Here is a 27,226-nt window from a genome sequence, read left to right as displayed (position 1 = left end):
ATATCGTATAACTTCGTATAATGTATGCTATACGAAGTTATCACCTCTCAGCATTGGACAGATCATCTAGGCAACAAATCAACAGAGTAGCCATTATTCTTTTAGAAGGAGAGAAGAAATCTTAATTAAAATCTTAATTAAAGGAGGAAGGGGGGTGGGAGATAGGGAAAGACTGGACAAGGTGCATAAAGAATAATTATGATTTGTAACAATATCTATGCTAGTAATACTGATTTGTTCAACATATCTCAATGTTGAACCCCCAAAATATGTATAATCAATTTCGATTCAATAAATAAAAGAAATTAAAATAAAAAAAGAAGAAAATACAACTTAGATGTCATGACAAAAGAGGGAAAAAATAAAACTTCCATTTCAAAGCTGGCCATTTGCAAACTTGCAAAATAACTTGTTGAGTGTTCCAATCCTAGAAAATATATTTCTACATTGGTATCAAATTTCAGGTATTAAACAGTCTTTGTTAAAAAGCAAAAATAAATCACTGAAAGCACATGAGAAAAAAAACTCTCAAACCTAATAGCAAATATTACAGTTTGCTCAGCTGAAGTCTTCAGGAACTGACTTTCGAAACTTAATTTCAAAATTAAATATCTAATAAAGCTCTCAGAGCTCCATTGAACAAGTGGAACTGGAATTCCCAATGGAAGCCCCAATTATGAAGAGTTAAGATCTTAAGAAAACTGAAAATGAAAGGAGTGTAATGACCACCGCATAGGATGGTCACTGGCCTTTATCAAAAAGCCGTTCATATTCTCTCTCTCTCACACGCACGCGCACACACACGCACACACACGCACGTGCATGCACACGCACGCACACACACACACACACACACGTGAAGTTTCTTCCACAGAATCACAACGACTGGCAAAAGGGACCATAAAATTTACCTTAAAGTTTCTCCACTGTTATTTAGATCTAGTTAAGCACGTTCATGTCAACTCAGACAGCGGGTGCCCTGTCCTTCACATCTTCCACCGCCTGTGTCACCATCACTTTCATTAAACAGACCCTGTGACTGTGTTCCCTTGCCTGGCAGCCTCGCCAGGACTCTTTCTGGCCACTTTCCATTTGTCCAGTTCCTGTTACTCCCGCTCTTGGGTTAATGTACAACAGGCAACTAACTGCCACATCTTTTACTTTTTCTCCTTTAAAGTTTCATTTTCTTGTAAAAACATTCTGCTTCCCCAGCCAAAATATATGAACAGAATACAAATGAAAGTGACAAGTCATCTTGTCCAGATACTTTGAAAAACAGATCATCCTGTGTCCACTTGATGCTCTTGGCTTCTACATACTCCAGTTCCATCACCTGTTTCAGGAGCTTACCTGCTGCAGTGTCTTTCTACCCGTTTTCTATCTCATATGCAGGTAATAAATTATGGAACTGTTCTGCCCCAAATATTTTAAAAAACAAACCGGTGCAAAACATGAAAAAATTCCTAATATATTCTTTGTGCATTAGTTTTGCGATCTGTACACTTAAATAACTCCAGGAGGATTCTTTTTTTGTTGTTAAAAATTTACCAAAATAGTTTGAACACATAAAAATATTTTTTTAAAAAATCCAGCATAAATTTAACTGTATAGGCATTGGTTAGAGGACATTGTGTTCGGGGCCAGCCCGGTGGCGCACTGCTACAGTGCGCCGCTTGGGAGTGTGGCGGCGCTCCCGCCGAGGGTTCGGATCCCACATACAGACCGGTTCCCGCTCACTGGCTGAGCGAGGTGCGGGCGCCACGCCAAGGGTTGTGATCCCGTTGCCGGTCCCCAGTCCAGTACGGGCGCGACACTGAGGGTTGCGATCCATTGCCGGACACGAGAAAAGACAAAAAAAGGGAAAAAAAAAGAGGACATTGTGTTCACTAAGGATTATATTCAAAACGTTTCTCTTGGGTTTTTACTAAAATTCTGACTCTGAACCTTATAGCTTGTAGTGGTGCCAACTATTAAAAGCAGGAAAATCTAATTCAGTCCAATGTGTTATGCATCATGATATAATAGATAATGAGTATGTCTACACTATAATAAAAAATAAACATATTTTGGTTATTTACAGGCCATCTTCCTGACCTGTAACTAGAGTGACTGTAATTGGTTTAAACTTATTTAAGTGCAGTGAATTATGGAAAGCTAACTTAAGGGTCCGAATAATCAGTTATGAGTACGGAACACCTGCCGACGGCCCCATGACCATTCAGAACCAGGCATTTACTGCGGGGAAAAAGTCACGAGTATTGAATATAGCCCTTAGTCATATGAGGTATTAGCTTCATGCGCAGCCCAGCATGTAGAGGAGGAGGCTGACTTTCCCAGCCACCCACTCCTTGAGGGGACAGTAGTATTCATAGTGAAACTGCTCAAACTCTAGTGTCTGGCGGATTTCACATAAGAAGGAGAGATCAATACCTGACTCCAAAAGGAGGAGGAGCAGGGGAAAGACAAAGAGCAGCAGTCCCAGGCCCACCACAAGGAGCCTGGAAAAGCTCCTGACCAGTGGGTTCACCCGAACATGGCCGGTCAGAAGGTCATAGCTCCAGGACAAAGCTCGGCGAGCCTCCTTCAACTCCTCCTCTTCGGCAATCAAAAAGGCATTTTCATCTGCATCCAGCTCCTCAAAGGAATCCGAGTCTTCTCTTTCGAACTCAAGCCTCGATGGACAGTCGAAGAGCATGTCAATCTCATCGTTGTCAACAGGGGTGGGGAGCAGGCTGGCACTTGGGTCATAGGCTAGTTCAGAGATGGTTAAGGGCTCTCCATTTGTTTTATCTTCCTCTTTGCTTGGGGGATCTTCATACTCCCGGGCTTCCTTCATTGGTGAGCTGGAGATCAAGGGAGCAGAAATGGCATCCTCCTTAGGCAACGGAACACCTGTAAAGAGACTTTTTTAAAATTTTTTATTTCAGGTTTTCTTTTTCCGCAAAAACCTATAGATAGAAACAAACAAACAAACAAAATGAATGGAATTCAAGGAATCTGTGACATCATTCTGGGAAATTCTGACTTTTAACAAAGTCCTGTTAGTAACAGATTCTGTACCATAAGTTCTAAGGTCTACTCTCAAAATAACCGACACTTCTCAAATGGTTGGCAATGTTTACAGCATTTAAGTGTGTGTTCAGGTCTGCAAACCTCCAACTCTCATCATGTTTGCAAGAATAAAATGGCAATAAATCACATTATAATAATGAGTGGTGTCTTTTAGAAGACAACACTATCACCCAATACAGTATTACAATAAAACTATAGAATCGACCATCCAATGATAACCACTTTATTATTTTGCTGTTTTGCTTTCCAGTCTTCACTCAAGGTGCAATGTTGGGGTTTCTAATTTTAGATAATTTATATAATTAAATATTGTATCCACAAACTTACATCTCACCCCTTAACATTTTAATTTAATAATTTTTATGTTGAAATAAACTCCCACCAGTATTATTTACAAGGGCTGCCAAATTATTTAGTTAATACAATAAATTATTTGCTTACTGGAAAACATTGAGATTGCTTTGCAGTTGTAAAAAAAAAAAGATGCTATGAGACATTTTACATGTAAAGCTTTACGTATAAAGCCTCTTGCTTCAGTTCATTTGTCATAGATAGATGTCTAGAAGGGAGATTGCTTCATCAAAAGGTATAAACATTTTTTTAAATGTTTATTGGAGAAAGGTGCAAGAGCTGCCAGGACCATGTGCCTGAGCTGTACCACCCATGCCAGACCAGGCAGGCACCACTGTGGGACTCCCTCAGCCCAGGCCAGTGCACACGGCCCAGAGAAGCCCCCACAGAGAGGCCTGAGAGCTGCTGAGACTGTGCACCCCAAGCTGTGCCACCCATGCCAGACCAGGTAGGCGCTGCCACAGGAACCACCCATCCAAGACCAGCCCCTGTCACCCAGAGAGTCCCCCCAGAGAGGCCCAAAAGCTGCCAGGACCATGCACCCCAAGCCAAGCCACCCATGCTGAACAAGGCAGGTGCCACTGCAGGACTCCCAGCCCAGGCCAGTCACCACTGCCCAGAGAGGCCCAAGCCTCCCACCCACAGGTACTGAGTCAGCCTGCCAAATTGGCAGTCTGGGCAGGATCCTAGCCAGACATTAGGGTCGAATGAGTGGGCTATGAAATTCACTGCCACAACAACTAAACACCAAAGGAAAGATACCAGAAATATGAAAGTCAAGAAAGTGCACCACCAAAGGGTAATTAACTCTCAAGCTATAGATCCCACAGAACAGGAAGTCCTTGAAATGACTGACAAGGAATTTTGAATGATAACTCAAAGGAAACTAACTGAGATATAAGAAAACTCAGTTACACAACACAATGAAATGAGAAAAAGTATACAAGACCTGAAAGAAGAAATGTACAAAGAAATCAATGCCCTGAAAAAAAATGTAGCATAGCTTGCAGAGCTGAAGAATTCATTCAACAAAATAAAAAACACAACAGAGAGTTTAACCAGCAGGCTAGAACAAGCAGAAGAGAGAATTTCTGACCTTGATGATGGGCAGTTTGAAATACCACAGGCAGACAAAAAAAAAAGAAAGAAAAAACAATTAAAAACATTGAAGAAAATTTAAGAGAGATAACAGCACTCAAATATAAGAATCATGGGTATTCTAGAAGGGGAGGAAAAAGGGAACAGCATTGAAAACATATTCAGTGAAATAATGGAAGAAAACTTCCCAGGTATAGGGAAAGACACAGATCTTCAGATTCAGGAGGCTCAAAGATCCCCAAACATATTCAACCAAAAAAGATCCTCTCCAAGACATGTTATAGTCAAACTGGCAAAACTCAAAGACAAAGAGAGAACCTTAAAAGCCACAAGAGAGAAGCATCAAGTCACCTATAAGGGAGCCCCTATCAGACTAACACCAGAGTTTTCATCACAAACCCTAAAAGCCAGAAAAGAGTGGGATGATATATTCAAAATACTAAAAAAGAAAAAAGAAAAGATTGCCAGCCAAGAATATTTCACCCTGCAAGGCTATCCATCTGAAATGAAGGACAAATAGTATATTTCTCAGATAAAAACTGCAGGAGTTCACTACTACACAATCAGCCTTACAAGAATTTCTCAAGGGAGTACTGGGTTTGGTACCTGAAAAACAACTGCCACTGCCATAAATATGCAAGAAAAAACAAAACCCACTAGCAAAATAAACGTGGTAGCAATAAAGAGAAAAAAAGTTTATCTACCACCCTAGGAAACCAAAAAATATAGATGACAGTAAATCAGAAAGAAAAGAGCAAAAGATTCTAAAGACATCCAAATAAAAATCAGTAAAATACTAGGAGTAAATCAACACTTTTCAATAACAACTCAGTGTAAAAGGATTAAAATCCCTACTCAAAAGACACAGACTGACTGACTGGATTAAAATGGCGGACCCAACTATATGCTGCCTTCAACAGACTCACCTCACCTGTAAAGACAAACATAGACTAAGAATGAAAGGATGTAAAATATATACCATGCAAACAGAAATGAAAAATAAGCCAGAGTAGCTATTCTTATATCTGATAAAATAGACTTTAACCCAAAAACCATAAAAAGATAAAGAAGGCCACTACATAATGATAAAAGGATTGATCCATCAAGAAGGCATAACAATCATAAATATATATGCACCCAGTGTTGGAGCAGCCATATTTATAAAGCAAACTCTATTAGACCTAAAGAATGAGATAGACACTAACACCATAATAGCAGGGGACCTGGACACCCCACTCTCAATATTGGACAGATCATCTAGGCAAAGAATCAGCAGAGAAACACATGATCTAAACAATACTCTAGACCAATTGGACTTGGCAGATATCTACAGAACATTCCATCCAACAACCTCAGAATATTCATTCTTCTCATCAGCACATGGATCATTCTCCAGGATAGATCACATGTTATGTCACAAATCAAGTCTCAACAAACTTAAAAAAATTGAAATTATTTCATATATTTTTTCAGACCACAATGGATTAAAATTAGAGAGCAATAACAAATGAAATTCTGGAAGCTATACAAACACATGGAAATTAAACAGCATTCTACTTAATGACATATGGGTCCAAGAAGAAATTAAACAAGAAATCAAAGAATTTCTTGAAAATAGTGATACATCATACCAAAACCTGTGGGATACTGCAAAAGCAGTACTAAGGGGGAAATTCATCACATTAACTGCTTACTTCAGAAGAATGGAAAGATGGCAAGTAACCAACCTAACACTTCGCCTTAAAAAACTAGAAAAACAAGAACAATCCAAACCCAAAGTTAGCAGATGGAAAGAAACAATTAAGATCAGAGCAGAACTTAATCAATTAGAAAACCAAAAAATGATACAAAAGATCAATGAAACAGAAAGTAGGTTTTTTGAAAAGATAAATAAAATTGACAAACCATTAACAAGTCTTACTAAAAAAGAAGAAAGGAGACCCAAATAGCAAAAAGTAGAAATGAAAAAGGTGATATTATAACTGATACCTTAGAAATACAAGAAAGCATTAGAGACTACGATAAACAACTATATGCCAACAAATTTGAAAATCTGGAGGAAATGGATAAATTTCTGGACACACACAGACTACCAAAAGTGAGCCAAAAAGATGTCAAAAATCTTAACAGACCAATAACCATTAAAGAGATTGAAGCTCTTAACAGAAGGCTACCAACAAAGAAAATCCCAGGACCAGATGGGTTCACTGCAGAATTCTATGAAACCTTCAAAGAGGAATTGATACCAATTGTCTACAAACTATTCCAAAAGTTTGAAACAGAGACCATTTTCCCAAACTCATTCTATGAAGCAAACATCAGCATGATACCAAAACATGACAGACAAAGATACAACGAAAAAAGGAAACTACAGGCCAATATCCTTGATGAATATAGATGCAACAATCCTCAATAAAATACTAGCTAACAGAATACAGAAACACATACATAAAATTATACAACATGATCAAGTGGGATTTATCCCAGAGATGCAAGGTTTGTTCAGCATATGCAAATCAATAAATGTGATGCACCACATCAAGAAAATCAAAGACAAAGACCATGTGATCATCTCCATAGATGCTGAAAAAGCATTTGACAAAATTCAACATTCATTCGTGATAAACACTCCCTATAAGTTAGGTATAGATGGTAAGTATCTCAACATAATTAAAGCCATATATGATAAGCCCACTGCCAGTATAATCCTGAACGGAGAAAAGCTGAAAGTTTTTCCATTAAGAACAAGAACTAGACAAGGATGCCCACTCTCCCCACTGCTATTCAACAAAGTGTTAGAAGTACTAGCCAGAGCAATCAGAGAAGGAAATAAAGGTCATCCAGACTGGAAAAGATGAAGGCAAAATGTCCCTGTTTTCAGATGATATGATCCTGTATATCAAACAGCCTAAAGCCTCTACAAAAAAACTCTTAGAGTTGATAAATGATTTCAGCAAAGTTGTAGGATACAAAATCAACACAGAAAAATCAGTAGTGTTTCTATACTCCAACAGTGAACATGCAGAAAAAAAATTGGGAAAGCTAGCCCATTTACAATAGCCACCAAAAAAATAAAATATTTAGGACCAAAGTTAACCAAGGATGTGAAAAATCTCTACAGTGAGAACTACAAACCACTGTTGACAGAAATTAAAGAGGACACAATAGGATGGAAAGATATCCCATGCACTTGGATTGGATGAATTAAGATTGTGAAAATGTCCATATTACCCAAAGTGATTTACAAGTTCAATGCAATCCCCATCAAAATTCAAATGACATTTTTCTCTGAAATGGAAAATATTATTCTAACATTTATATGGAATAATAAAATACAACACATAGCCAAAGTAATTCTGAGCAAAACAATAAAGCTGGAGGCATAACATTACCTGACTTTAAACTATACTACAAAGCTATTGTGACCAAAACAGCATGGTACAGGCATAAAAACAAATACACGGACCAATGGAATAGAATAGAGAATCCAGAAATCAACCCACACACTTACTGCCCTCTGATCTTTGACAAAGGCACCAAGTCTACACTCTGGGGAAAAGACTGCCTCTTCAGCAAATGGTGCTGGGATAACTGGGTATCCATATGCAGGAGAATGAAACTAGACCCATACCTTTCATTATATACTAAAATCAACTCAAAATGGATTAAAGAATTAAATATACACTCTGAAACAATAAAATTTCTTTAAGAAAACATAGGGGAAACACTCCACGAAGTAGGACTGGAGACAAACTTCATGAATACGACCCCAAAGCATGGGCAACTAAAGGAAAAATAAACAAATGGGATTATATCAAACTAAAAAGCTTCTGCACAGCAAAAGAAACAATTAACAGAGATAAAAGACAACCAAGAGAGTGGGAGAATATATTTGCAAAATATAGATAGGACCAAGGATTAATATCCAGAATATACAAGGAATTCAAACAACTTCACGGCAAAAAAACCAAAAACCGAATTAAAAAATGGGCAGAGGAGCTAAACAGGCATTTCTCAAAGGAAGATATACAAATGGCCAACAGACACAAGAAAAAATGCTCAACATCACTTAGCTTTCAGGAAATGCAAATCAAAACCACAATGAGATACTATCTCACCCCAGTTAGGGTGGCTAATATCCAAAAGACTGTGAATGATAAATGCTGGCAATGTTGTGGAGAAAAAGGAACTCTCATACATTGTTGGTGGGACTGCAAAATGGTGCAGACTTCATGGAAAATTGTTTGGTGGTTCCTCAAACAATTACAGATAGATCTACCATACTACCCAGCTATTCCACTGCTGGGAATATACCCAGAGGAATGGAAATCATCATGTCGAAGGGATACCTGTGCTCCAATGTTTACTGCAGCACTATTCACAATAGTCAAGAGCTGGGATCAGCCCAAAGGTCCATCATCTGATGAGTGGATAAGGAAACTGTGGTATATCTACACAATGGACTACTACTCTGCTATAAAAAAGAATGAAATACTGACATTCACAGCTACATGGATGGAATTAAAAAGAATTATATTAAGTGAAATAAGCCAAGCACAGAAAGAGAAATACCACATGTTCTCACTTATTGGTGGGAGGTAAAAATAAATAAATAAATATGAAAACAAACGGGGGAGCAAGAAACAAGACACAACTACAAATCCTTGAATTTAAGACAAGCAAACAGATATGTTCATGGCAGCAAGGAAGGAGGATTCAGTAAAGGGACATGAAAATCAACTACATTGTATATTGATAAAATAAAATTTAAAAATAAATAAATGAATAATTGAAACATTTAAAAAAAGAATGCTATAGCTATAGTTTTTTTTTTTTTTGAAAATTGTCTGCACGTATAAAAGCAATAATTACTTCTTCCCAAAATGCTGCACAATTTTTTTAGCTTTCAGAATAAATTAAGTCATAAACAATTTGTCTTTTTTCTGCTGCATCATTTGGATGTTTCTCTTCCTACATGGTTATAATAAGTTCTTGAGTCATTTAATTTTGAATAAACCAATTATGTCAGTTTTCAAAATAAATAAATAAATAAATGTTTATTGGGGGAGAGGGGTTTCTCAATGCCTCATTTTACAGATGGTAAGTCCAGTTACCTACTGTCAAGCCTAAGGCTAGCTATCTTAATTTCAAGTCATGGGATCTTAAAGGGAAATAGAGACAGCATCAAGAAAACATCCACTAGGCTGAATCTACAATACAATAACAAGCTGGCACTGGGTGCATAAGATAAAAATCAGCTTTTAATGAATATATTTCAGGATTTCTTTTTCAATGAAATGAATGAATACTAATTTTATCTTTCAAAAATCAACAGATATTTTCTTTTTTCTTTTTTTTTTTTTTTTGTCTTTTTCGTGACCAGTAAGGGGATCGCAACCCTTGGTGTGGTGTCGCCCGCACTGCGCTCAGCCAGTGAGTGCACCAGCCATTCCTATATAGGATCCGAACCCGCAGTGGGAGCATCGCTGCGCTCCCAGCGCTGCACTCTCCCGAGTGCACCACGGGGTCGGCCCTCAACAGATATTTCCTAATAGCTCTGGTCCAACAGCACTGAGCAGTTCAAATGAAGAGTACCATTAAAAATGCCATATGTAAATGACCAGCAAGCACATGAAAAGATGCTTACCATTGTTAATCACTAGGAAATGAAAAGATGCTTACCATTGTTAATCACTAGGAAAATGCAAATCAAAACCACAATAAGATACCACTTCATGCCTACTAGGATGGCAATAATTTTTTAAAAAATTGAAAGTGACAAGAGTTGGTGAGTATGTGGAGAAATTAGAACCCTGTTCATTACTAGCAGAAATGTAAAATACTTCCATTGCTGTGGAAAAAAATTTGGTGGTTCCTCAAAATGTCAAACACAGCATTACCATATGACCCAGCAATTCCACGTCTAGGTGCATACTCTGAAGAATTAAAAACAGGTACTCCAACAAGCATTTGTATGCAAACATTCATAGCAGCACTATTATTCCAACAGTCAAAAGGTGACAACAACCCAAATGTCCATCAGTGGATGAATGGATAAGCAAAATGTGCTCTAGCCATACGATGGAATATTATTCAGCCATACGGAACATACTGATCCATGCTACAACATGGGTGAACCTCAAAAACATATGCTAAGTGAAAGGAGCCAGACACACAAGGTCACATAAAATATCATGTCATTTATAGGAAATATCCATAATGGGCAAATCCATAGAGACAGAAAGCAGATTGATAGTTTCCAGGGACTCGAGGAAGAGGGGAAAGGCAGTGACTGCCTAATGGGTACAGGGTTTTCTCTTGAGGTGATAAAAATGTTTTGGAACTAGACAGAGGTGTTAGTTGCGTGACTCTATGAATGTCCTAAGTGTCACCAAACTGTTCACTTCAAAATGGATAATTTTATGTTATGTGAACTTCACCCCAATAAAAATAAAAAATAAATGCAAGCCATAAATTGTCTATCACTGTATTATACTCCACGAAACCTGAAGGGAGAGAATATTCACAGCATAGGATGGATGAAAAGAGCTGTGACTCTGGGGGACGCTTGTCTTTCCATCCACAGGCTCTTCCTCTCCCCAGCAGGTGGCTCATGTGCCGGCGTCTTCCGGAAAGCAGTGACAGTCACAGGCTGCACATGGGTGGCGTCACTGCTCTGCAGAGACCACTTCCACCCCTTGTGCTGATTTCTCTGCTCCTGTGCCCACACAGATCGTCTGTGCTCTCTGTTCCTGCCCAGCAGCACTTTCTCATACACATACATGACCTTTCTTCCCTGAGTCTCCCCCTCTGTCTTTGCAGGGGTGTCTGGGCCCTGCTCAGTGTGCTGTCCTCAGCCCTCCTACTCTCTCTGACCTTGTCCCCTACAACTCCCCCTTGCTCACTGCACTCCAGCCACACAGACCACCCTGCTGTCCCACAAACATGCCAGTCACGTTCCCACCTCAGGGCCTTTGCACTTGCTGTCCCCTCTGCCTGGAGCACCTTTCCCTCACGTATATCCCCCCCCTGGAAGGTCTCTAATCAAATGTCCCCTTCATAATGAGGCCTTTCCTAGCCTCGCTACGTAATATTTCAATCCTTATCCCCAGCACTCCCTACTTCCCTTTTCTCATTTATTTTTCTTCCAAGAAGCCCAGAATCTAAGGAGGAAAAACAGAGCATATCAGAGGCTGAAGCCAGTAGCTTCTGCAGAAGACACAATCACAGTAACTAATCCAGGGGCATGAAGGCCAGGACCTCCACACACCAGGCAGGGGCCTGATGTGAATGGGTGTGAGCCAGGACTGGGACGGTAGGGAGCGGTGGTGACTGAGAAGAATTGACCATTCTGAGCTCCATCTAAAAGCTTTAAAATTCAAATTTCAAAGAATAGCTGTAGAATCCACACAAAATGCACCTGGGGGGGGGGGTCTTTTTAGGCACGTATGCTGTCAGTCTTTACATGCTGCTATAATAAAAATCACCTAGATTTATAGTATTTTCAGTCACCCAAGCATTCTAGTACTTTGATCTCGATGACAGAAATATTCACGTATTTTTCTGGAAAGGAGGAGGTAGGCAAAGAAATAAATGCTTTCCTGCCCTTCATATTCGTTCTAACCACGAGTGCTAAGTATGCTGGAGATTCATGCTACTTTCCCTTCATCTCTGTGCCCCAACCATAAAACAGCTGGGGTAGAGTGGACAGGGACCAGACAAAGGTCAGACAGCCCCCGGTTTCAATCCCAGCTCTGTCATTACTTTATATTATGAGACGTTAGTTATTAAGTAACTGAAAGTTACTTAATATTCTTGGAGCTCAGTTTGTTTAACTGTCAAAGAGGAGCAACACCTACCTCCTCAGGCTGGGGTGAGGGTTAAATGAAATTGTGGATGCGTTAAGTGCTGTCTACAGCAAAAAAAAAAAATCCAAAACTACAGAAATTAGATGCTACTATCCTTTTGGTTTGGTTTGGTTTTTTGTTTTTGGTTTGGTTTTTCTGTTTGTTTTTTTGGCAGCTAGCCAGTTTGGGATCCAAACCCTTGCCATTGGTATTATAACACCGCACTCTAACGTACTAAGCTAACTGGCCAGCCTGATGTTACTATCTTAAAAAACTATCTTAACATTAGACTACTCATAAATCATTGCCAAGTCCTAAATCCTGGAGCATTTCCCCTATGTTTTCTTCTAGGAGGTTTAAAGTTTCAGGCCTTATATTTAGGTCTCTAATCCATTTTGAGTTAATTTTGGTGTATGGTGAAAGGTACAGATCAAGTTTCATTCTTCTACAAATAGATGTCCAGTTTTCCCAGCACCATTTGTTGAAGAGGCTGTCTTTTCCCCAACATATGTTCTTGGTGCCTTTGTCAAAGATCAGTTGGCTGTAGATATGTGGGTTGATTTCTGAGTTCTCTATTCTTTTCCATTGGTCCATGTGTCTGTTTTTATGCCAGTACCATGCTGGTTTTGGTACTATAGGTTTATAATATAGTTTGAAGTCAGGAAGTGTAATGCCTCCCGCTTTACTTTGTTTGCTCAGGAATGTCTTGGCTATTTGGGGCCTTTTGTTGCTCCATATGAATGTTAGGTTTGCTTTTCATATTTCTGTGAAAAATGTCATTGGTATTTTGATGGGAATCGCATTGAATCTGTAGATGGCTTTGGGTACTATGAACATTTTTACTACATTGATTCTTCTATTCCACGAACAAGGAATGTCTTTCCATCTCTTAGTGTTTTCTTTAATTTCTTTCAGAAGTGGTTTGTAGTTCTCATGGTAGAGATCCTTCACCTCTTTGGTTAGATTTATTCCTAGGTATTTTATTTTATTTTATTTTATTTTTTGGAGACTACTGTAAATGAGCTTGCTTTCTTAATCTCTTTTTCTTCTAGTTTGTTGTTTGTGTATAAAAATGCTAATTTTTGTATGTTGATTTTGTATCCTACAACTTTACTGAATTAATTTATCAGCTCTAAGAGTTTTTTGGTAGAATTTCTTGGGTTTTCTATTTATAGAATCATGTCATCTGTGAACAGGGACAATTTGATTTCCTTTTTACCTGTTTCAATGCCCTTTATTTCTTTCTCTTGTCTAATTGCTCTGGCAAGTACTTCCAATAAATAACTCCCCAAAAGCACAGGCAACAAAAGAAAAAATAAACAAATGGGATTACATCAAACTAAAAAGCTTCTGCACAGCAAAAGAAACAATCAATAGAGTGAAAAGACATCCTACAGAATGGGAGGAAATATTTGCAAAATATGCATCTGACGAGGGATTAATATCCAGAATATACAAAGAGCTCAGACAACTTTACAGCAAAAAAACAAATAATCCAATTAAAAAATGGGCAAAGGTGCTGAATAGACATTTCTGAAAGGAAAATATAGAAATGGCCAACAGGTATATGAAAAAATGCCCAACATCATTAATCATCAGGGAAATGCAAATCAAAACCACTTTGAGATATCACCTCACCCCAATCAGACAGGCTATTATAAGAAAGACAGAGAATAACAACTTCTGGTGAGGATGTGGAGAGAGAGGAACCCTTCTGCACTGTTGGCACAACTGTAAATTAGTACAACCACTATGGAGAACAGTATGGAGGTTCTTCAAACAACCAGAGATAGAACTTCCATATGATCCAGCAATCCCACTCCTGGGGGGTATATCCAGAGGACTGGGAATCATCAGGTTGAAGGGATAACTGCACTCCCATGTTTCCTGCAGCTCTATTTACAGTAGCCAAGTGATGGAACCAACCTAAATGTCCATCAATGGATGACTGGATAAGGAAATTGTGGTATATATCCACCATGGAATCCTACTCAGCCATAAAAAGGAATGAAATTCTACCATTTGCAGCAACATGGATGAGCCTGGAGAAAATTATCCTAAGTGAAACAACCCAGATACAGAAGGAGAAATACATGTTCTCACTCATAGCTGGGAGGTGAATCCATAAATAAACAAATGAACAATAAAGAGAGACAGAGAGAAAGAAAGAAAAAAAAAGAACAAGAATCACAGGAACACGTTGAACTTTTAGGAAACTAGAAGTGGGAAAGGGGAGGGGAGGGTGAGAGGGAGGGAAGCTAATGAGGAGTTGGTCAACGACACAAAAAATGATTGCATATTGTAATGACGAATAAGCTAACTATACTGATCTAACCACCACACATTCTACACAATTATTGAAAATCAACACTGTACCACATATGTATGCATAATAAAAAATAAATTTAAAAAAAAGAACATTAGGCTACATGTGATCTATTATCAAACCATATCATTTTATCAACACATACATTAGTTTTCTAACAAGTCCACTATATAGAATACAAGGTGAAATTTATTATAGTTGGTTATCCATGTTTTCTTAATTTTATTTATGTGATAGATGCTTAAAGTTTCCTATGTACCTTCTCTGATGAATTCTAACAAAACTGCCCAAAGAGACCAGAAATACTAAATTAGTCAGATTATCTACATTGCTTCATTAAATTCATTTTACTTCATCCATAGATGAGAGGCCTCCTGAATATATTCACAAAGCTCAATTAGTAAGATTGGGAACTTTCTGGGTTTAGAAGTGAAATGACAATGATTCAGGAAAGGGAAAGAGCTTTCCAATGTAGGTAACCACGCAACGCAACAAAACCAACTCGCGGCAGCTGACAGCTGATGCTGCTAGAAAAGCTGTTCTTCATCTTATTGCTGAAGGCGAGATAGAGAGGCCTTTCCGGTGCACAGCAAAATCAGCGACAGGTGAAAACAGAACGAGCGGGGCGCACGTTTACGTGCAGAAGCCAGCGTCTCCGCTGACTCTAAGCGTATCTGTGAGCAAGTCCAAACGCTACAGCTGAAGTTCCCAGCAGCTCTGTGTGCACAAAACAGCTACAGAGCCTGGCCAACGGCCCTCGTCCACTTCACCTGGGCACGATGGTCTTTATGAACACAGCGATGCAACAGGGGTGTCACCAGAACAAGTGCCTTCAAATAAGGACACTAGTAGTAACCCCCAACTATCTCACAAGGTTGTGGAACGGATCAAAAGTGCAGAGAACAGAACACTTGAGAAAGCACTTTGGGGACAGTGCGGTGATATCATGACTATCGGAACATCTGCAATTTGCATTTAACTACGCTAACCTCCTGAGCAATAACTTTGGACTTTGGGTGTCTTGGGGTAACTGTAAACCACTTGGCAACGTCTCTCCTGTTAGGAATCTGCAGTTGTCGTTGCAGTCATTTGGCTGAAACCAAACTGGCTCACTCTGCAGGAGACACTCCTTCAGCCTTCCTTCCTGCTGCCTCTGTCACGGCCACCTGACTCTCACCCTGTGAGTGTGAGGCCCTTCTCCGTGCTGGGAGGCTGGGAGGCATCACTGGGACCCACCGTGCTGGTTCCCTTGGAGGCGCCCTGCCCTGACACCACCGTGAAATGCCCATTCAACCTCCAGAGCTGCAGCACAAAAACAGCCATAGCACCATCCAGCTGGGAGGAGGCTGTTTTACAAAATCATTGAAGCTTTTGAGACATCACAATGATTGTAGGGGCCAGTGTCATTTAGTAACTGGAGGTCTGGGATGTCAGACATCCTGAAATGTGTAGGATGCTCCCACAAAATGAAGAATTGTTTTGAAACCCACACAGCTTTCTAATGTCAAATATCAGAGACTATCCATATAGTTGAAAAACCTACTTAATAATGATCTGAATCTAGAACCTACCTCTGTTTCATATTTAAACCTGAGGCACTTGGGGTATGCTTTCAACACAATTTTGAATTTTTCAGGAATATAACGATGGGGTAAATTATAGGAAGATTTTTGCCAGGAGCCATTTAGCAGTTCAGAATCTCACACCATGGCCATCAGGGATGCCTAAGGTGTCGGAGTGCACACACTACTGCCCTGCACCTGTTGGGTGACTCCTGTGACGGCCCTGTTTCCCCTACTCCAAGCATCTCACTTCTTCATTCTGCCTCCTGGTGAGTCATGCTTGAGAAAAACCGTGGAAATTCCTTTTTTTTCTGAATGTTTATAGGTATTTTTTAAATTTATTAATTTATTATTGGAACATAGTTGATTGTACATATCCATGGGGTACAACATTGAATATTGATACCTGTGTGCAATATGTGATGATCAAATCAGGATAATTAGTGTATTCTTCATTATACAATGTAATCAATTTTTGTGGCCCTTTACCAAGTCCTCTCTTTCCCCCTCTCCCTTCCTCTCCCCCTTTTCCACTTCTGGTAACCCCTGTTCTGTTTTCTTCTCTTAAAAGTGCAATGTATTATTCTTTCTCTCTTCCTTTTCCTTCCTTCCTTCCTTCCTTCCTCCCTCCCTCCCTCCCTCCCTCCTTCCCTCCCTTCATTTTTATTATCTCCTACAAATTATTAAGGACATGAGGTGTTACTCTTTCTGTGCCTGGTTTATTTTACTTAAAATAATTTTCTCTAAGTTCACCCATGTTGCTCCAAATGGCAGACTTTCGTTTCTTTTTATGGCAGAGTAGTATTCCACTGTATAAATATACCAGATTTTCCTTATCCAGTCATCCATTGATGGACATTTAGGTTGGTTCCAACTCTTGACTATCGTAAACAGATCTGCAATAAACATGGCAGTGCAGGTTTCCCTTTGGCATGATGATTTCTATTCCTGTTGGTATATATCCAGCAGTGGAATAGCTGGGTCATATGGCAGTTCTATCTGTAGTTGTTTGAGAAACCTCCATGCCATTTTCTGTAATGGCAGCAACATTTCACAATCCCACCAACAGTGTAGGAGGGTTGCCCTTTCTCCACATTCTTGTCAGTGTTTGTTATTCTGTCCTTTTGCTAATAGTCAGTCTAACTGGGGCAAGATAATATCTCAATGTGGTTTTGATTTGCATTTCCCAGATGGTTGGTGATGAGCATTTTTTCATGTGTCTGTTGGACATTTATATATCTTCCTTTGAGAAATGCTAATTCAGCTCCTTTGCCCATTTTTTAGTAAAGTTACTTGTATTTTTACTGTTAAGTTGTTCAAGTTCCTTGTATATTCTGGATATTAATCCTTTGTCAGAGGTATAGTTTGCAAATATTTTCTCCCACTCTGCAGGTTATCTTTTTTCTCTGTTAATTGTTTCTTTTGTGGGGCAGAAACTTTTTAGTTTGATATAATCCCATTTGTTTATTTTTCTTTTGATTGCCTGTGCTTTGGGGGTTGTATTCATTAAGTCTTTGCCCACTCCTACTTCCTGAAGTGTTTCTGCTATGTTTTCATTTAGGAGTTTTATAGTTTCAGGATGTATATTTAATTTTTTTTTTTTTTCTTTTTTCGTGACCGGCAATGGATCGCAACCCTCAGTGTCGTGCCCGTACCGGACCAGGACCGGCAACGGGATTGCAACCCTCGGTGTTGCGCCGCCCCTCGCTCAGCCAGTGAGAGGCCGGTCTGTATGTGGGATCTGAACCATCGGCGGGAGCATCGCCATGCTCCCAAGCGGCACACTGTAGCATGCACCACCGGGCCGGCCCTATATTTAATTTTTTAATCCATTTTGAGTTGATTTTGGTATATGGGTAGAGGTACAGGTCTAGTTTCATTCTTCTACATATGGATGTCCAATTTTCCCAGCACCATTTATTGAAGAGGCACTCTTTTCCCCATGTATGTTCTTGGTGCTTTTGTCAAAGATCAGTTGGCTGTAGGTATATGGGTTGATTTCTGGGTTCTCTATTCTGTTCCATTGGTCCATGTGTCTGTTTTTATGCCAGTACCATGCTGTTTTGGGTACTATAGCTTTGTAGTATAATTTGAAGTTGGGTAGTGTTATGTCTCCAGCTTTATTTTTTTGTTTTGCTCAGGATTGCTTTGGTTATTTGGGGTCTTTTGTTCTTCTATATGAATGTTAGGATTGTTTTTCTTTATTTCTGTGAATAATGTCATCAGTATTTTGATGGGGATTGTGTTGAATCTGTAGAACACTTTGAGTTATATGGACATTTTCACAATGTTAATTCTTCCAGTCCAAGAATGTGGTATGCCTTTCCATCTTTTTGTTTCTTCTTCAATTTCTTTTAGCAGTGGTTTGTAGTTCTTGTTGTAGAGATCTTTCACATCTTTGGTTAACTTTATTCCTAGGTATTTATTTTTTGGGTGACTACTGTAAATGGTCTACTTTTCTTGATTTCTTTTTCTGTTAGTTTGTTGTTGGAGTATAAAAATGCTACTGATTTTTGCATGTTGATTTTGTATCCCACAACTTTGCTGAAATTGTTTATCAACTCTAAGGCAGTTTTTTTTTTTTTTTCTTTTTTAGAGTCTTTAGATTTCTCTCTATATAGGATCATGTCACCTACAAATAGGGACAGTTTGACTTAGTCTTTTCCAATCTGGATGCCTTTTATTTATGCCTCTTGCCTGATTGCTCTGATTAGAACTTCCAATACTATCTTGTTTAGGAATGGTGAGAATGGGCATCCATGTCTTATTCCCATTCTTAAGGGAAAAGCTTTCAACTTTTCCCCATTCAGGATGGCATTGGCTGTTGCTTAACCTCCCATGGGTTTGTCACCCCTTTTCCCCTGGGTGACGGAGTCACCAAAGATTACTCAAAGCCCACCTCTTCTGATCAGTGAGAAGCCCCAAAAAGGGGTTAATCTCCCAGAACCCTCAAGAGAGAAGCATCCTTCCATTTGGGAAATTAACCCTGATCTGGGGTTCTCTTCCCACATTTATTCTCCAGACCAGGAAGTTACAGGAAGAGAACATAGGTAGGGGTTTTTCTAAGTACAGTTTAAGAGTTTAGCAATAGAAGCTGGTAACATTCAGTAAGAAAAGCAACGTGACATTCCATAATGCAATTAAGTCAATCCACTAACAAAACCTTGATTTTAGCAAACGTTCTCTTCTTACAGCAATTTCCCAGTATCTTTACATATCAATCAGTAACCTGTCTGTCTTTGAGCCAGCAATCTTGCTATGCTACAATTCTTTTCTTGCAACAGAGACTATAGGCTGGAGAAAATTTCCTGTCCCTTGCAAGGTCAATATTTGAAACTGCAAGGCTTTGAAAAACCAGGCCCTGTGAAGTACATTTGCTTTATGCATACTCCACAATTGGCAGTTTGTCATAAATGGCTTTTACTGTGTTGAGACACTTTCCTTCTGTTTCTCATTTGCTGAGAGTCTTTATCATGAAGAGATGTTGAATTTTGTCAAATGCTTTTTCAGTATCTATTGAGATAATCATATTGTTTTTGTCCTTGATTTTGTTGATGTGATGTATGACATTCATTGACTTTTGTATGTTGAATCATCCTTGCATCCCTGGAATGAATCCTACGTGATTGTGCTGTATACTTTTTCTGATATGTTGCTGTATTCTATTTGCTAATATTTTATTGAGGATTTTTTCATCTTGAGATAATTATATGGTTTTTTCTTTGATTTTATTGATGTGATGTATCACATTTATTGACTTGCATATGTTGAACCCTCCTTATATCCCTGTGATGAATCCCACATGATCATGGTGTGTTATTTTTTTGATATGTTGCTGTATTCTGATTACTAATATTTTATTAAGTATTTTTTTATCTATGTTCATCAGAGATATTGACCTGTAGATTTCTTTTTTTTGGTTGTATCTTTGTCTGGTTTTGGTATCAGAGTGATATTTGCCTCATAGAATGAGTTTGGGAGAATGGCCTCTGTTTTAATTTTTTGGAGTAGTTTGAAGAGAATTGGTATTAATTCCTCTTTAAAGGTTTGGTAGAATTCCGCAGTAAACCCATCTGGTCCTGGGCTTTTCTTCATTGGGAGACTGCCAATTGCTGCTTCAATCTTATTGCTTGTTATTGATCTGTTCATGTTTTTGATGTCTTCTCAGTTCAGTCTTGGTAGTTTGTATGTGTCCAGAAATTTGTTCATTTCCTTCAGGTTTTCGCATTTGTTGGCATATATTGTTTATAATAGTCTCCAATGATACTTAGACATTGTAATGTCCTTTTTTGTTTCTAATTTTTGTTAGGTGTGTCTTCTTTCTTCTTGTTTTAGTTAGCCTTGCTAATAGCTTGTATATTTTGTTTACCTTCTCGAAAAACCAACTTTCTGTTTCATGTATCTTTTGTATCATTCTTTGGTCTCTGTTTCATTTAGTTCTGCTCTGATCTTAATTATTTCTTTCCATCTCCTAACTTGGGGATTGGATTGTTCTTGTTTTTCTAGTTCTTTGACATGTAGCATTATGTCATTTATTTGCAATCTTTCTGTTCTTCTTATTTAAGCATTTATTGTGATAAACTTCTCTCTTGGTACTGCTTTAGCAGTATCCCACAGGTTTTGGTATGATGTGTTTTTATTTTCATTAGTTTCAAGAAATTTCTTGATTTTCTGTTTAATCTCTTCTTGGACCCATGTGTCATTCAGGAGAATGTTGTTTAACTTCCACGTATTTGTATAGCTTCCAGAGTTTCATTTATTATTTTATTATAAATGACTCTATTTCTCCTCATATTACAGTTAGTGCATTATTTTGACTTTAAAGTTAGGTGTAGGAAGACTGTGTCTTCTATGAGTTGCATCTCAGGATGGGAAAGAGAACATTACAAGATTTTTGTTATTAAAAGAGGACACTGGATCTGAAAGTGTTGACAATCGCAGCTCAAGCACATGTGAAATTGTCAGGTCTCTACAGAGGTCACATATGCATTGTATCTGAGCAGACCCATCCTTCTTGGGGTGTGCTAAACTCTGATCTGCTTATACTGATCAGCAGAGCAATCCCAGCTCTGGGAGGTGGGCTACACTCTTGAATTGAGGGTAGGGAAGAGATAGGTGAAAGGAGAGTGGGAGAGGAAAGCAGAACAGGTCCTAACTCCGCTTCTGGTAAATATGATGGGATGGAAAGAGCAGTGGCCTGGGAGCCAGTATGCCTGGGCTGAGTTCCCCAGCTCAGCCTCAGCTGTCTGAGCAACACTACATATGTCACTTCAGTTCTGTAGTCCTGGGCTTTTTACCTGCAGAAAATGGACTAGACCCCTTCCAGTTCCAGCGTTTTGTGGCTCCACCTAGACTATGTCTGTCAATAAGCTGTTTCACTTGAAGTTAAATATACAGGGGGGGGAGGAGATAAGGACACTACGATTTTTAATGAAGTTCTACAGGGTTGGATATCTTAAAGGACATAATCATGCAAATATGTTTTTATATTCATAAGAGCAGATGAGAAAACTGAGGCTCAGGGAAGTTAAGTAACACGCACAAGGTCACGAAGCCAGGAAGCAACAGAGCAAGGGTTTGTATCTGGCCTGTCTCCAAAGCGCATGTTTTCTCCCAACCATGATATTGCCTGAAAAAAAGGGGAACTGAGAGGCCCAGAGAGACCCTCACTTTTTACCTAAGGAGGAAGAGGCTTCTCTGTGACTGTCCCAATTTCATTTGCGAAATCCACAGTGTCATGATATGTAGGGTGACTATTCATCCCCATTTGCCTGGAACAGTCTTGCTCTGTGCCTGTTGCCTCCACAGCATTGTTAAAAATGCCCCTTTCATCCTCAAAAGGTTTGCCTAATAAATTTGCAATCACTTAATTACATGTCTGCTCTCCTGTGAGTGTTTCACAACCAACATGGGAGCTGGAAGAATAACATCACTTGCTGTTGTGGGGATTAACAAATTGTGGGGATTAACAATTTAGGTCAAAAATATAATAAACTTTTTAATTTACTATATCCTGCATGTGCTATCAGCCTCTAAAGTGTTTTCTATCCACATTAAGCAGTATGCAGACTTCCAGAATTTAGTAAGACAGTATGCCCTTAACCTTCCACATTTCTCCTTTACCTCCCCTTTCTTGGGGATAAAGTTTAATCCCTCAAGTGAAACTCACGTCCCATTGTCTAAAGAAAAAATCCTAAGAATGAGACTTATTTTTCCAGTTAAGGGTTTTCACTTTCAGGCAGGTACACTGCAGACCATCTAGTAGTACAAATGTCCCTGCTGTCTCTGAATATCCTTGGGCAGCTGCCCATTCATTCCATTTAAAACCTGTGAAGAGTCATCCCAGTGGTTCAGGAAGTATACACGCATGGAAACCTAGACACAGACACAAAGAGACACACACAGCAGATCCTGATGTTCTCCCCATCTCTGCACCCCACCTGCACCCTGGGACACTGACTCCCATGCAAACAGTCCCCTCCCGACACCCAGGGCTGGCAGCATGCAATGGCATTCTCCTTGCGCCCCTGCCCTGTCCTTAAGGCTTCACCCTTGCAGACTGGACCACAGACCTTGTGCCACCATCTGCCAGCCTCCTGGTTTTGCCTCCACTCTCACTGACCGTTCTGACACCCAGAGTCTTACCATCTTCTTGAGAGACTTCGATGTCTAGAATCATGAGGATGATTCATGCCATCCTTGTCCTTGCATTTCCATGGTCAACCCCTGCCAGCCCACTGAAATGGCTCTCACCAAGGTCTCCAGTGACCCCCATATTGCTAGAGCCAATGTGTATTTTTTTCTGCTCTCTCTCTGAGACTCCACACTCTCTTGGTTTTCATCCAGTGATTCTGTGTCACCTCTGCCTCCACGGTCTCCTCAGCTCTATTTGTGGTGGCCTCAACTCTCTACTCTTCTCGCTCTGCACCCTCTTCCTCGGAGCCTCAACCACACGCATGGCTTCAGTGCACTGCTGCGGCACTGCACAACCTGGTACAGCAGGTCACACTTAAGTTGCTACCAATTCTTCCTTGAAAAGAGTGTTCTGGTCAGAGAAGTTTGGGAAACTGTGCACAGCCTATCAGCCTTTGGGGCTTTACCATGAAGGTTAATAGTACAAGCTCTGAAGTCACCTTTCTGGGTGTGAACCCTGACCTTGTACCAGTTGTCATGGACAAGTGACTCAATTGATCTGTTCCCAGTTCCCTCATCTGTACAATGACAAAAACTCCAGGACATACTGCATGGGGACATTGTGTGGAGAGGAATACATGAGTTAACACATGTAAAGTGCCTGACACAGGGTAAGCAGTCAGTATATTAAGATGTCTGAGAGTTCATGAAGAAAAGGAACCAGTTTTGCTTTATTTAACTCAATATTTCCAGATTTATTTGCCCAGAGAACCTCGGACACCACTTAGTTTGGGAAACACATGTGACCTTTGGTCCACCTCAGCTCAACACCCTCCACTGAGCTCCAGATCCACCATGCAACTGTAGGTGGGCATCAACCTCAGCGTGTCCCAAACCAAACACATCATCTCCTACCCCAGCAGGTCCCCCGCCCCCCACTCACTGTTGTAGTAAACGGCACCACCTTCCATTCAGTCTCCCAAACCCGCAATCCACGGGCTGGCCGGGACTACTACTCACTCACTGCTCACGTCTGTCACTGACTTCCGCAAACGCTGCCACCTTATTCACTCTCCCAGCTGTTCCCGTCTCTCCCTTCTCCCCCCTCTCAAGTGACAGATAGCAATACCATAATAACTGCTTTCCTTGACTTCGGTCTGGCTCCTTGTGAACTTTTTCCAGAACAATCGTTTTTAAATTCCTAATTAGTTATATCAATCCTCTTTTTTGAAGGTTTCTCATGCCTTTCAGGCTAAATATTAAACTAAAATCTTCAGCTTAGCAGACAAAGCTCTCCTGCCCCATGCGCTTCCCCCATGCCCATCTATTTAGAGGTGTCCAAACGTCTCATACTGTGTCATGTCTTTGCACAGACTGCTGCCTCTGTCTGGAATGCCCTTCTGCATCTGGATGGCTCTTACTCATTCTTGAAGACCCTAGGTGTCACCTCCTCTGGGAAGGCTCCCCTATCCCTCACTCCTAGTCTAACAGAGATGGTTCTTATCTGGTAGTTTCCATGGTTGACTCTCTATAATCTGTTTCTCCCCAAATGATTAGTCTAACCTAATCGTGGTAATTCCAGTCTTTTGGTCACATCTTGTTTAGAAATGGGCACATGCTGACACTGAAAATAAAAATTGAAGAGGGGAGAGAGAGAGAGAGAGAGGAGCATAAGGTGGGGGGCGAAGAGGGGATTGTGTCTAAGAACATCCTGGAAAAGTACAGACTCTTTATCTCTTGACGTTGTTGTAACTGAAGCAGACAGCAGACACTCTGGCAGCCGTCCTGTGACGCTGACAGCAACTGGTCTGAGGCTAAGCCTGGCCCCTGGAGAAGAGCAGTGTAGACATATGATATGAAACTGGTTCTCGACCCTGGAATCCTGCCTGACTCTGGACTTGTCTTGGATGACAAATCACCATACTATTTAACCCGCTTTAGTTAGAATTCTCCATTACTTGGTGCTGATGGCACCCTGAATGATGCAGCTGTCACCCCATCGTGTGGGTCTCTTTATCAGCACAGTCATCACACTGTGCTGAAAATAATTATGGAATTTTCTGTTAAACCTTTTCCTCCTGATAGACAGGAATTTGAGATATCTACTACAGAATGGTAGAAATCACCGTGTGTGATGGCAAACGTGTGTAATAGCAATACATTAGAGGAAGCCCCACCAAAGTCAGGAACACGACAAAAAGCTCTCACTACACATCAGCATTATTCTGATGGCCCTAGATAATGCCATATGATAAAGACAAAAAAGTAAAAAAGTATAAATATTGGAAAGAAAGGCACAAAACACACTATTTCCAGACAATATAAAAATATGATAATGGCATATCTCATTTAAAATAGCTAAATGCACAAATTAAAATAGTCATGTAATATCCAGGAATATCCATAACAAGAAATCTGCAAAACTTGCATGAAGACAATGTTAAAACATAACTGAGTAACATAAAAGGAAATCTGAATAAATGAAGAGACACCATGATGTTCCTGAATAGGAGGCCTCAATATTCTGAAAATTCAGCTCTCCTCTCACTAATCTAAAATTCAATGCAATTTCAATACAAAGCTAAACACATTTAAAAAAAAAAACAAATGGAGAAAGTGCACATAAATAATCAAGAAGTTTTGGATAAAAAAAGCAATGAGTACATCCTTACAATGGAATATTATTCTGTTCTAAAATGAAATACCATGAAAAGACATGGAGAAAACTTAAACGCATATTACTAAGTGAAAGAGCCAATATGAAAAGGCTACACGCTGTATGATTCCAACTATATAACATTTTGGAAAAGGCAAACTATTATAACATCTGTAAAAGGCAGAGAATTAATATTCAGACTATGAAAGAATTACAATCTGTAAGGAAAAGCCAAAAACACAACAGAAATGTGCAAAGTAAAGAAAGAGGCGATTCTCAGAAGAAGAAACGCAAATAGACAATTATGAGAAAAGATGGTCACCCTCACTAGTAAGAAAGGATATGCAAGTTAAAAGAATAAAATCTTATTTTTCTTTCAACCATTTTGCAAAATTTTAATAAATTAGTTACATCAGGATTAGTGATTATGTGGGGGAGTAGATATTCTCACATACCTTGTTAGTGAGCATTTATCTTTTAGAGAATAATTTGCCCATTTCCAACAAAGGTTAAAATTTGTATATCTTTCAACCCAACTATTATACTTTTAAGAATCTACCATATAGAAATGCCTGTGTATGCACATTCATCACAGCACTGTTATAGCCCAAAAATAGGAAATATCAACTTCCAACAGTAATTTGGTGATTACATATTATTCAACCAATTTTTAGAAGGATGTATATTAATATGTATTGATACGGAAAGTTCTTCAAGTCATAAGAAAAAGTGAAAAAATGAATTATAAAATAATATACCTAGAACAATCCCACTCATGAAAAAAAAAACCTGTATTCTTTGTGTCACTATTCATAGATTGGCTACTAGAAGTACTAGGGTAAAGGAAAACATTCTATATGTTTGTGCTTTTAAAAATCTTTTAGAACAAAAACACATCATGTATACTGATGTCATTATACAACCACTATTAATTTTATCTAATTCACTTAGAAGTCAGTTCCACGCGTGTGCATGAGATATGGCCAATTCCAGACATTTCCCAGAATGTACTTTGTTTTAGTCCAATGGTGAATACCACATATACACATAACTGCAGCTTTGACTTTTTCAATTCATATTTCCCTCGAGGACCATATAAAATAACCTAAAGCATGCTATTTACAACGAAAAGAAAGTTGGCCGACCATGAGTTTGATCCCAGCTCTTTATTTTATTCTATCTGAGGTCTGATCTGCAGACACTGCAGGAGGAAGAAGTGTCTGACCGTCCATCGCCTTCTCTATAATCCTGTCGTTATGGCGCCCCCTGGAGGAACAGGCCGGCGCTGCCTCCTCCCGCCGCGCGGCTGAGCAGGGCGAGGCCGCCTTTACCACCACTTTATACCGTCTTCATTGAAGGGGTGACACGTGCCCCCATTTCTCCTGCTCGCTCGCTCGCTCACTCACTCCCCTTCCTGCGCGTCTCTGCTTTGCTACCACCCTCTCTCTTCCCGTCCTTATCAGAAACCTCCACCACGAGCTCCCCCTGGGCTCCTCTCTGGGGTCCCAGCAGCGGGCACGGGGTACAGCGCAGGGCATGGCACCTACCACCTACCGGCGTTCCGAGCTGTGACCTTGGAGCCGTGTCTCAGCAGACGGACAAACACGTTCCCGCTGCAGTGGTTCACCATGTGCAAGTGGAGGCTGCGTCGAGTCTGGATCTTGACCAAGCATTTTGCCAT

At 39.7% G+C, this 27,226-nt stretch overlaps 1 protein-coding gene across 1 annotated transcript; it reads right to left on the bottom strand.

The window, feature by feature from the left end:
* Positions 1-1,990: 1,990 nt before the first annotated feature.
* Positions 1,991-27,226, bottom strand: LOC103604481 (FERM domain-containing protein 3-like). Its single transcript, XM_008589039.1, is given in 3 exon segments — positions 1,991-2,409; positions 2,411-2,892; positions 27,100-27,226. Coding segments are annotated over 3 exon segments (747 nt in total). The 3' UTR covers positions 1,991-2,271.

This window comes from Galeopterus variegatus, unplaced genomic scaffold (genome assembly GCF_000696425.1).
Source record: "Galeopterus variegatus unplaced genomic scaffold, G_variegatus-3.0.2 Scaffold5170, whole genome shotgun sequence".
Taxonomy (NCBI): domain Eukaryota; kingdom Metazoa; phylum Chordata; class Mammalia; order Dermoptera; family Cynocephalidae; genus Galeopterus; species Galeopterus variegatus.
The sequence above is the reverse complement of the archived record's forward strand: the minus strand, read 5'-3'. Positions and strand labels throughout refer to the sequence as shown.